This window comes from Salvelinus fontinalis, unplaced genomic scaffold, assembly GCF_029448725.1.
Source record: "Salvelinus fontinalis isolate EN_2023a unplaced genomic scaffold, ASM2944872v1 scaffold_1238, whole genome shotgun sequence".
NCBI lineage: Eukaryota > Metazoa > Chordata > Actinopteri > Salmoniformes > Salmonidae > Salvelinus > Salvelinus fontinalis.
The window spans coordinates 10,990-24,438 of record NW_026601447.1 but is presented as its reverse complement, the minus strand read 5'-3'; the positions used below and the strand labels follow the sequence as shown (position 1 = coordinate 24,438).

The window sequence follows — 13,449 nt, the reverse complement described above, 5'->3', positions numbered from 1 at the left end:
CATCGGATGGGGCCACAGTGTCTCCTGAACCCTCCTGTCTCAGCCTCTAGTATTTATGCTGCAGTAGTTTGTGTCGGGGGGCTAGGGTCAGTTTGTTTTTCTGGACTATTTCTACTGTCTTATCCGGTGTCCTGTGTGAATTTAAGTATGCTCTCTCTAATTCTCTCTTTCTCTCTCTCGGAGGACCTGAGCCCTAGGACCATGCCTCAGGACTACCTGGCATGATGACTCCTTTCTCTCTCTCGGAGGACCTGAGCCCTAGGACCATGCCTCAGGACTACCTGGCATGATGACTCCTTGTTGTCCCCTGGCCGTGCTGCTGCTCCAGTTTCAACTGTTCTGCCTGCGGCTATGGAAACCTGACCTGTTCACCGGACGTGCTACCTGTCCCAGACCTGCTGTTTTCAACTCTCTAGAGACAGCAGGAGCGGTAGAGATACTCAATGATCGGCTATGAAAACCAACTGACATTTACTCCTGAGGTGCTGACCTGTTGCACCCTCAACAACTACTGTGATTATTATTATTTGACCATGCTGGTCATTTATGAACATCTTGGTCATGTTCTGTTGTAATCTCCACCCGGCACAGCCAGAAAAGGACTGGCCACCCCTCATAGCCTGGTTCCTCTCTAGGTTTCTTCCTAGGTTTTGGCCTTTCTAGGGAGTTTTTCCAAGCCATCATGCTTCTACACCTGCATTGCTTGCTGTTTGGGGTTTTAGGCTGGGTTTCTATACAGGACTTTGAGATATCAGCTGATGTAAGAAGGGCTATATAAATATTAATACATTTGATTTGATTTATTCTTATTCCATTACTTAGATTTGTGTGTATTAGGTATTTGTGGTGACATTGGTAGATATTACTGCACTGTTGGAGTTAGAAACACAAGCATTTAGTTAGATATTACTGCACTGTTGGAGCTAGGAACACCAGCATTTGGTTAGATATTACTGCACTGTTGGAGCTAGGAACACAAGCATTTAGTAAGATATTACTGCACTGTTGGAGCTAGGAACACAAGCATTTAGTTAGGTATTACTGCACTGTTGGAGCTAGAAACACAAGCATTTAGTTAGGTATTACTGCACTGTTGGAGCTAGAAACACAAGCATTTGGTTAGATATTACTGCACTGTTGGAGCTAGAAACACAAGCATTTAGTTAGATATTACTGCACTGTTGGAGCTAGAAACACAAGCATTTGGTTAGATATTACTGCACTGTGGGAGCTAGAAACACAAGCATTTAACTACACCCGCAATAACATACATATGTGACAAATAACATTTAAATTATTATGAAGGTCACTTGTGTAAAATGTACTTTTCCTCACTCATCTTTTGACATTGCTTATGCATATTCGGTGGCCTGACTGCATCCAGACTATGTCAAAGGTCCATCCTGTTAGATCTGAACCTAATGCAGCTTGGAGTGATCAGATGACAGAAGTCACATTTAGGTGCCAGGTGTAACTGAGGCCCTAGATGCTCCATATCCATTACTGTGTTTGAGTGTTTTATATAATATGACTAAATGTGTTTCTTTCTGTGTTGCAGGGGCAGTCATGAAATGGAACGGCAAGGCCACAGAACATGACATGAGCAGAGCTGTGGGAGACCACCTCAAGCCCCTGGTAGAGCCGGGGGTGGTGTTTACCACTCCACCAGCAGAGCTGTGGGAGACCACCTCAAGCCCCTGGTAGACCCTGGTAGCAGGCTTGAAAAGTGGGATTGATCTGTTTTTCATACTAAGATGGAGGGTCTGTTGATTGATCAGTCATTGGGTTCATTTGTTGAAATCAAATCAAGCTTTATTTATACAGCACATTTTAGACATGGATGCAACACAATGGCTTCACAGGAGAAAACAATGAAAATAAACAGAAATACTTAGTACACAAAAATAACAGGATAAAAAAAAACAGAAGATTAACAACTGAAAGACTAATGAGCATTCTAAGGAAATGCCATTGATTAAAACACTAATTGGATGCAATATCCAACCCAAAATATAAGCTTGTTTTTTAGGAGGGGTTCTCAAAGACACTATGGGGGTGTCGAATGAAAGTTGACTAGTAACAACAACTGGGACCTAAAAGACACCCACCATGAGACCCACTAAATCTGCCCAAGAAGAGGCAAACAATATAAAAACCCACACCAAACTTAGACAGGACGCAAACCAAAAAGGTGGAGCAACTAAAGGTGTTGACTCTCCACATCTATCAAGACAACTGGCGCACTGGGCCAGACACTCTTAAATAGAACCTGGACCAGCTCAGGTGAAACACCTTCCCACTAACGAGATGGACAAGCCAGCACAGGTGTAACACATACTGACTAACGAGGTGACACCAATCAGTGCGTCCTACATGTTAACGAGTTAAACGTGCTGACGAGCTATACGAGCTAACGAACTATACGTGCTAACGAGCTATACGTGCTAACGAGCTATACGTGTTAAAGTCCAACCTCAAAACATAAATGGAAAAACCAAAGCCCGTAACACCTTCCCCCTTTAGACAACAAATATATCCTATATTTTTGTTGGACAAGTATGCTCACCCCCAACAGAAAACAACTTCCATTTCACATAATCAACTACAATATAAACATAGTGTCTACTGGCTGTCAACAATTAAAAACAAGAAAAAACACATATTTCTAAATAATAATATAAATAATAATAATATACAATAGTATTATAGTACTGGCTACTAGAACTCTCCTCTTCCTAAAACTCACTAGCTTCTAGAACTCTGGTCCCCTTGGAACGAGCCCAAAAAACTAAATCTCATCTCCAATACGGAAAAACGTGCAGTCAAAATAAATTGTGATCCATGGCAACGCACTGGCTAAACGCAAAACTTGTTGACTGCCCACCCTTGAGACAATCAGCAACCAACTCCTGCAATATCCGTAGTAACTTTCAACCTTACTTCTCTCTCTCTTTTCAGGGTTCACTCGATAGGCATGTTGTTGGATCGGGCCCAGTCCCCAATGTCATGCATTTGGGTTAGCACATCTGAGAATGAATCCTGATATTCTAAAAGCAGGGCAACATTGTCAATATAATTATACACAAAAACGGTCAGCTGGTTGCATGAATAATTATGATTACTTTTGAGTCATGCTTCTTCAGTAGTGGAATAAAGACAATTAGCATTTGAATGTTGTCAAGAAATCCTGGAGTGATGTCAGATTGTTAATAAAATTGATTATAGACCAATTTATTATACTGCTTTCAAGTGTGTAAATACACAAACATCTGCAACAATTATCATATTACATGTATTTTTTTAAACAAGCAGCTTTTTCAACTTGTAGAAAACAGCTAGCTACATTTTGAAGTGCTGCATTTTGATTAAAGTGGGTCACCAACGCAGTAAGTGTAACACAGCTCTTTTTTTGTTAGTCACTTTTTGTTAAATAATACTCTTTCAATTCAGAGCCTATATTTCCCCTGAGGCTAATATCAATATCATGCTGCAATCAATTGAACAGGGCAAAGGATAAGGATAAGGTAGAACATCATTAAAATACTCCTACTACAATGTTAAAACATTCTACATTGTGACATCATTAAAATACTCCTACTACAATGTTAAAACATTCTACATTGTGACGTTATTTCATTGATATCATGAAACAACTTCATGTATGTATTTTTTTATGTTTGATCAGAGATCTTTTATCAGAGTATCTCTTGTCACATTGATCACAGCTATGAGGTTTCTCTCCTGTGTGTGTTCTCTGGTGTGAAGTCAGCTGGAATGATGTAGGAAAACTCTTCCCACATTGATTACAACTATAAGATTTATCTCCTGTGTGTGTTCTCTGGTGTGAAGTCAGATGGCTTGATGTAGTATAACTCTTCCCACATTGATCACAGCTATAAGGTTTCTCTCCTGTGTGTGTTCTCTGGTGTGAAGTCAGAGAGCTAGATATAGTAAAACTCATCCCACATTGATCACAGCTATAAGGTTTCTCTCCTGTGTGTGTTCTCTGGTGTGAAGTCAGATTGCTTGATGTCGTAAAACTCTTCCCACATTGATCACAACTATGAGGTTTCTCTCCTGTGTGTGTTCTCTGGTGTGAAGTCAGATTGCTTGTTGTCATAAAACTCTTCCCACATTGATCACAACTATGAGGTTTCTCTCCTGTGTGTATTCTCTGGTGTGATGTCAGCTGGCCAGATCTACCAAAACTCTTCCCACATTGACCACAGCTAAAAGGTTTCTCTCCTGTGTGTTGTGTGTGTGTTCTCTGGTGTACAGTCAGAGAGCCAGATTGAACAAAACTCTTCCCACATTGACCACAGCTATAAGGTTTCTCTCCTGTGTGTTTTCTCTGGTGTACAGTCAGAGAGTAAGATGTAGTACATCTCTTCCCACATTGACCACAGCTATAAGGTTTCTCTCCTGTGTGTATTCTCTGGTGTGATGTCAGCTGGCCAGATCTACCAAAACTCTTCCCACATTGACCACAGCTATAAGGTTTCTCTCCTGTGTGTATTCTCTGGTGCACTGTCAGATAGCAAGATGCACCAAAACTCTTCCCACATTGATCACAACTATGAGATTTCTCTCCTGTGTGTATTCTCTGGTGTGAAGTCAGATTGCTTGATGTAGTAAAACTATTCCCACATTGAGCACAGATATAAGGTTTCTCTCCTGTGTGTATTCTCTGGTGTGATGTCAGCTGGCCAGATCTATCAAAACCCTTCCCACATTGACCACAGCTAAAAGGTTTCTCTCCTGTGTGTTGTGCGTGTGTTCTCTGGTGTACAGTCAGAGAGCAAGATTGAAAAAAACTCTTCCCACATTGACCACAGCTATAAGATTTCTCTCCTGCGTGTGTTCTCTGGTGTGAAGTCAGATTGCTTGATGTAGTACATCTCTTCCCACATTGATCACACCTATAAGGTTTCTCTCCTGTGTGTATTCTCTGGTGTGATGTCAGCTGGTCAGATCTACCAAAACTCTTCCCACATTGATCACAGCTATAAGGTTTCTCTCCTGTGTGTACTCGCGCGTGTATTTTAAGTTCTGATGAAGATTTGCAACCTTTCCCACAGTCAGAGCAGCAATGAGATTTCTTCCCTGTGGGTCTCTGCTGGTGTTTCTGGAGGAGTTCTGATGTGGAGAGACTCTTCTCTGCCTCGTCAGCATCATGAGGTTGTTGAGGATTCCCAGAGGATCCACGATAGTCCCGTCTCTCTCCTATGTGAACAACAAAATCAGTCAGATGATTAAAGGCCCACAACAGCGGCAATTCACTGTAAAAGGTGATGCCAACAGCGTAGCCATGATGTTGTACAACAATTGATGTCTGTAATGAATGTTAAAATTATTTGACAATTGATTTAAAATGAGCAACAAGTCATATAGTAACATCTAAGATTGTAGACTAGAAATAAGTTATTCATGTTGTTGATACTCTAAGCAGTGTGCCAGACGACTTTTGGTCTCCAATATAGGCCCCTTTCTGTGTTTGCTAAAATTGTGGCACGAGGTCGATGCACATGCAATTTGGTTGTAGAAACTCCTCCCTGCTAATGAGGAAACCGATAGTTATGGATGTAGTATATCTGGTAATAAGGAAACCACTAGTTATGGATGTAGTATATCTGGTAATGAGGAAACCACTAGTTATGGATGTAGTATATCTGGTAATGAGGAAACCACTAGTTATGGATGTAGTATATCTGCTAATGAGGAAACCACTAGTTATGGATGTAGTATATCTGGTAATGAGGAAACCACTAGTTATGGATGTAGTATATCTGGTAATGAGGAAACCACTAGTTATGGATGTAGTATATCTGGTAATGAGGAAACCACTAGTTATGGATGTAGTATATCTGGTAATGAGGAAACCACAAGTTATGGATGTAGTATATCTGGTAATGAGGAAACCACTAGTTATGGATGTAGTATATCTGGTAATGAGGAAACCGCTAGTTATGGATGTAGTATATCTGGTAATGAGGAAACCACTAGTTATGGATGTAGTATATCTGGTAATGAGGAAACCACTAGTTATGGATGTAGTATATCTGGTAATGAGGAAACCACTAGTTATGGATGTAGTATATCTGGTAATGAGGAAACCACTAGTTATGGATGTAGTATATCTGGTAATGAGGAAACCACTAGTTATGGATGTAGTATATCTGGTAATGAGGAAACCACTAGTTATGGGTGTAGTATATCTGGTAATGAGGAAACCACTAGTTATGGATGTAGTATATCTGGTAATGAGGAAACCACTAGTTATGGATGTAGTATATCTGGTAATGAGGAAACCACTAGTTATGGATGTAGTATATCTGGTAATGAGGAAACCACTAGTTATGGATGTAGTATATCTGGTAATGAGGAAACCACTAGTTATGGATGTAGTATATCTGGTAATGAGGAAACCACTAGTTATGGACGTAGTATATCTGGTAATGAGGAAACCGATAGTTATGGATGTAGTATATCTGGTAATGAGGAAACCGCTAATTATGGATGTAGTATATATGGTAATGAGGAAACCACTAGTTATGGATGTAGTATATCTGCTAATGAGGAAACCACTAGTTATGGATGTAGTATATCTGGTAATGAGGAAACCACTAATTATGGATGTAGTATATCTGGTAATGAGGAAACCACTAGTTATGGATGTAGTATATCTGGTAATAAGGAAACCACTAGTTATGGATGTAGTATATCTGCCTGGAGCAAAAATGGTGAGCAAAGATTTTAGTTTTTCACAATGTATTCTGAATGTTAATGGGGTAAAACTCAGGGGAGGAACCTCCATTTCCAGGTTGATTATGAGGACATTTCACACTACTTTGGATTATAATTGTAAGGCTTGTTTGAATGTCCTGCTTAATATAATGTTTGTGTCATCATCACAAATCAACCGCTTTGTATTTAAAAAACACTTCAAACAGTAAAATGCTCTTTGTCTAGCTTTTCCATCAACCTGACAATGAGGGTTTGTACACTGTTTGCCAAATTGGCCCGTAACTTCACCTAACAACAAATATACCTGTAATGAACAAAGAAGCACTTTGGTTGTTATTGCATGACATACATAGTGTACTCAAGGACCCATAACAACAACATAGACCTACTGTAGGACCCATAACATTACCTAACAATAACAACATAGACCTAATGTAGGACCCATAACAACAACATAGACCTACTGTAGGACCCATAACTTCACCTAACAACAACATAGACCTACTGTAGGACCCAGAACATTACCTAACAATAACACAGACCTACTGTAGGACCCATAACTTAACCTAACAATAACATAGACCTACTGTAGGACCCATAACTCCACCTAACAACAACATAGACCTACTGTAGGACCCAAAACATTACCTAACAATAACATAGACCTAATGTAAGACCCATAACTCACCTAACAACAACATAGACCTACTGTAGGACCCATAACTTAACCTAACAATAACATAGACCTACTGTAGAACCCATAACTTCACCTAACAATAACATAGACCTACTGTAGGACCCATAACTTCACCTAACAACAACATAGACCTACTGTAGGACCCATAACTTCACCTAACAATAACATAGACCTACTGTAGGACCCATAACTTCACCTAACAACAAATAAAAGGGAAATAGCTCTGTGTGTTGTACAATAGCCTATCCATCAAGGAACAGTTCTCTACACATTATGAGCTAAGTATCTCTGTGTCCAGACAGACTAAAGATACCCTACTGTAAATCAAGCAGACATTAACACATTATAAACATCAATTTGTTAGGGATGTTAGATCCAACATGGAGCACGGCATAACTGTCTTTACCAGAGTAATAGTTATATAGTTATATGTATAGTTATAACTGTAGTATCCTGTATAACTGTAGTATCCTGTATAACTGTAGCATCCTGTATAATTGTAGTATCCTGTATAACTGTAGTATCCTGTATAACTATGTATAGTTATAACTGTAGTATCCTGTATAACTATGTATAGTTATAACTGTAGTATCCTGTATAACTATGTATAGTTATAACTGTAGTATCCTGTATAACTATGTATAGTTATAACTGTAGTATCCTGTATAACTATGTATAGTTATAACTGTAGTATCCTCTATAACTGTAGTATAATGTATAACTATGTATAGTTAAAACTGTAGTATCCTGTATAACTGTAGTATCCTGTATAACTGTAGTATCCTGTATAACTATGTATAGTTATAACTGTAGTATCCTGTATAACTGTAGTATCCTGTATAACTATGTATAGTTATAACTGTAGTATCCTGTATAACTGTAGTATCCTGTATAACTGTAGTATCCTGTATAACTATGTATAGTTATAACTGTAGTATCCAGTATAACTGTAGTATCCTGTATAACTGTAGTATCCTGTATAACTATGTATAGTTATAACTGTAGTATCCTGTATAACTATGTATAGTTATAACTGTAGTATCCTGTATAACTATGTATATTTATAACTGTAGTATCCAGTATAACTGTAGTATCCTGTATAACTGTAGTATCCTGTATAACTATGTATAGTTATAACTGTAGTATCCAGTATAACTGTAGTATCCTGTATAACTGTGTATAGTTATAACTGTAGTATCCTGTATAACTGTAGTATCCTGTATAACTGTAGTATTCTGTATAACTATGTATAGTTATAACTGTAGTATCCAGTATAACTGTAGTATCCTGTATAACTGTAGTATCCTGTATAACTGTAGTATTCTGTATAACTGTAGTATCCTGTATAACTATGTATAGTTATAACTGTAGTATCCAGTATAACTGTAGTATTCTGTATAACTATGTATAGTTATAACTGTAGTATCCTGTATAACTGTAGTATCCTGTATAACTGTAGTATCCTGTATAACTGTAGTATCCTGTATAACTGTAGTATCCTGTATAACTATGTATAGTTATAACTGTAGTATCCTGTATAACTGTAGTATCCTGTATAACTGTAGTATCCTGTATAACTATGTATAGTTATAACTGTAGTATCCTGTATAACTATGTATAGTTATAACTGTAGTATCCTGTATAACTGTAGTATCCTGTATAACTGTAGTATCCTGTATAACTATGTATAGTTATAACTGTAGCATCCTGTATAACTGTAGTATCCTGTATAACTATGTATAGTTATAACTGTAGTATCCAGTATAACTGTAGTATCCTGTATAACTGTAGTATCCTGTATAACTATGTATAGTTATAACTGTAGTATCCTGTATAACTGTAGTATCCTGTATAACTGTGTATAGTTATAACTGTAGTATCCTGTATAACTATAGTATCCTGTATAACTATGTATAGTTATAACTGTAGTATCCAGTATAACTGTAGTATCCTGTATAACTGTAGTATCCTGTATAACTATGTATAGTTATAACTGTAGTATCCAGTATAACTGTAGTATCCTGTATAACTGTAGTATCCTGTATAACTATGTATAGTTATAACTGTAGTATCCTGTATAACTGTAGTATCCTGTATAACTATGTATAGTTATAACTGTAGCATCCTGTATAACTGTAGTATCCTGTATAACTATGTATAGTTATAACTGTAGTATCCAGTATAACTGTAGTATCCTGTATAACTGTAGTATCCTGTATAACTATGTATAGTTATAACTGTAGTATCCTCTATAACTGTAGTATCCTGTATAACTATGTATAGTTATAACTGTAGTATCCTGTATAACTGTAGTATCCTGTATAACTATGTATAGTTATAACTGTAGTATCCTGTATAACTATGTATAGTTATAACTGTAGTATCCTGTATAACTATGTATAGTTATAACTGTAGTATCCTGTATAACTATGTATAGTTATAACTGTAGTATCCTGTATAACTGTAGTATCCTGTATAACTGTAGTATCCAGTATAACTGTAGTATCCTGTATAACTGTAGTATCCTGTATAACTGTAGTATCCAGTATAACGATGTAGTTATAACTGTAGTATCCTGTATAACTATGTATAGTTATAACTGTAGTATCCTGTATAACTGTAGTATCCTGTATAACTATGTATAGTTATAACTGTAGTATCCTGTATAACTGTAGTATCCTGTATAACTGTAGTATTCTGTTTAACTATGTATAGTTATAACTGTAGTATCCTGTATAACTGTAGTATCCTGTATAACTATGTATAGTTATAACTGTAGTATCCTGTATAACTGTAGTATCCTGTATAACTGTAGTATCCTGTATAACTATGTATAGTTATAACTGTAGTATCCTGTATAACTGTAGTATCCTGTATAACTATGTATAGTTATAACTGTAGTATCCTGTATAACTCTAGTGTCCTGTATAACTCTAGTGTCCTGTATAACTCTAGTATCCTGTATAACTCTAGTATCCTGTATAACTCTAGTATCCTGTATAACTCTAGTATCCTGTATAACTCTAGTATCCTGTATAACTCTAGTATCCTGTATAACTCTAGTATCCTGTATAACTCTAGTGTCCTGTATAACTCTAGTATCCTGTATAACTCTAGTATCCTGTATAACTCTAGTATCCTGTATAACTCTAGTATCCTGTATAACTCTAGTATCCTGTATAACTCTAGTATCCTGTATAACTCTAGTATCCTGTATAACTATGTATAGTTATAACTGTAGTATCCAGTATAGTCTGGGAGGAGGTGAAACCACTCAGGCTTATTTGATGTGATCTAATGTTTTGATCATCTAGTTTTCCTTACAAGCATTCAGTCACCAAAGGGGGTTCGGTCATTCCTTTGTTTATATACTGTCTCATTGACAAAAATATTTTGGATTATTTGTTTACATCATTCCTTTGTCTCGACATATACAGTAAACGTGCTGAGGTTCTAATGTTGCCAAGGAGACACATTTTATTTATTTATTTACAGTTTGGAAGGTTGGGGGTCTGACTTCCAGGATACACATTTTATTATTTATTTAGTTTGGAGGGTTTGGGGTCTGACATCCAGGCGACATATTTTAGTTCTAATGGTGCAGTTCTGTTATTCTTTTCAGCTTCTTTTTCCAAGCATCTTACATTACTCTGAGACTAGTTATCCTGGGATCGTACATTACTCTGAGACTAGTTATCCTGGGATCTTACATTACTCTGAGACTAGTTATCCTGGGGAATAGTTTCAATACATTTTGCAAAAAACCTAAACCTGTTTTTGCTTTGGCATTATGGGGTATTGTGATGTCATTATGGGGTATTGTGATGTCATTATGGGGTATTGTGAAACATTTTAGAATAAAGGGATGCACCGATATTACATTTTTGGCCAATACCGATATCTAATATTTTCCTTGCCCCAAAAAACGATACCGATAACCGGTATTTAAAATTTTAGAGGCCTTGTTAGCATTCTAGTACAGCATTCTAATAGTTAACACACACACAAATGCAGCGGTCTAAACCACTGCCTCTCAGTGCAAGAGGTGTCACTACAGTCCCTGGTTCGATTCCAGGCTGTATAACATCCGGCCGTGATTGGGACACCCACAGTAGTTGTCTGTTATTGGTGTAGAGGGAACGACAAAGGAGAGGGATCCCACATGTGGATAGGAAGATACAAATTATCATTACTACTGGAAAAAAATCATTTAAAATCCAGGAATATCATAACTTAATCTTTCTAGGTCAGTAGGTTACAGTAGGTTGTATCTCTCTAGGTCATGCCAGTAGGTTACAGTAGATTATATCCACGTGGAAACAATTATCAACCCAATCTGGAAAGTGTCGATTTTTGGTCAACAACAAAATGAAAGGCTTATTTGCTACGTGAGGTTTAGTTGATCCAACAGAAGTTTCGTAATGCTGAAGTTGTTATGTGGACACGTGACATACCGACAACTTTGATAAAAATACTATAGGACTTGTCTCCAGATCGCTTAGCATATGCATGCTAGTAGCTTAGCATCTCTCTCCATTGAATACAGGCGGTTGACGACAACAGCCCTCATAGAATATAAACAATAGATTACAATAATAAGATGAATCCACCAATCCAAAGATAGGATAGGCGGGAGCTAGACAACCCGCAGTGAAGCTTTGTGGACAACGACTCCCCTTGATAGGGAGGAGAGACATCTTGTCAGGACATCCATAATCTTTGTTGTAGGCAACCCAACTCTCACATGGCACTATTGGGGGGCACGGTGTGTAGTAAATCATCATTACATGCCGTGCCCCCCAGTCTGCGGTCAGCAGATAGACCCTTCTCAAATATATATGTTAAGTCACTTTTTGTTAACGGAACGGAGAAAACAAGGGGTAGCTTGCTCTCTACCTCGTCTGATTCTAGACATATCAGTCATCATCCTGGGCCCTCCGTTGAAGAGGTATTGAAGAGCCAACTCCGAATATCCAAAGTTAAAAACGAATTTAAGGCGGTACTTACTGGTGTGAATCAGATCTCCTATCTCCTCCTCTTCATCTTTCAATGTGACAGTAATCTCCCCTTCCTCCTTCACTCCATAAACTGCATCCTCCTCTTTCTCTTCCGCCTCTTTTACTGTAACATCCTCCTCCTTTTTCACTCTGAACGCGTCTTCCTCTTCTTTCACTGAAACGTCTATCTCTTCTTCTTTCACTGTAACAGCCTCACCCTCCTCTTTCACGACAATGTTCAGCCCCAGACCCTCTTTCTCCGTCCAGCAGACCTCTTCTTTAACAAGAGGGGAGAAGCTTACTGACCTCATGGTCGGGGATGTTAGCTAGCTAGCTATCATTAGCGACTAGGCTAGTGCTAATTTAAACAGCCAGCTACTACAGCTGACTAATACAAAATAACGTAATATTAAATAGATTAACAACTAGATACGACCTAAGTGTGTCGAAAACACAGTAGCTAATATACACCGAAAGCGTATAAATAGCTTGAATCTTTCGGCTATGTTGGCTAGCAAGCTACCGAGGTGGTTGACGAGCTGTTTATGAAGAACCGTCCACTAGATTATACGTCACGCTGGCAGCGTCGCCTGAAAGACGCACATCGCCGTCTGCTGACTGGAGGGGAAACGCAGTTGAGGATCATATTTTATTTTCAGACAAAGATTATTATAAAGGTATGTAATTAAATAATACCATTATATTGAGACATACAAAGACAGGAATGTGTTGATTGATTATTACGAATAAAAAATGTTTACCACATATTTAAAGCAGTTTCATTAAGTTATATTACATCTAAATAATTAGCAAGCTACTGTAGGTCTATACTGCTCCTACATGGTGTAACAATACATCATGTAGATGTATATAATGAACAGACTAGGTCTATACTGCTCCTACATGGTGTAACAATACATCATGTAGATGTATATAATGAACAGACTAGGTCTATACTGCTCCTACATGGTGTAACAATACATCATGTAGATGTATATAATGAACAGACTA

The 13,449-nt window shown here is 37.7% G+C and overlaps 1 protein-coding gene across 1 annotated transcript; it reads right to left on the bottom strand.

Annotated features, from left to right (window-relative positions):
• Window positions 1-1,786: 1,786 nt before the first annotated feature.
• LOC129848860 (zinc finger protein 883-like) lies at window positions 1,787-12,998 on the bottom strand. The gene is made up of 2 exons (XM_055915957.1): window positions 12,449-12,998; window positions 1,787-5,223 (listed from the first exon to the last, which is right to left on the bottom strand). The coding sequence occupies exons 1-2, from the start codon at window positions 12,747-12,749 to the stop codon at window positions 3,656-3,658; spliced, it is 1,869 nt and encodes a 622-aa protein (XP_055771932.1). The 5' UTR covers window positions 12,750-12,998; the 3' UTR covers window positions 1,787-3,655.
• Between the last annotated feature and the right edge of the window lie 451 nt (window positions 12,999-13,449).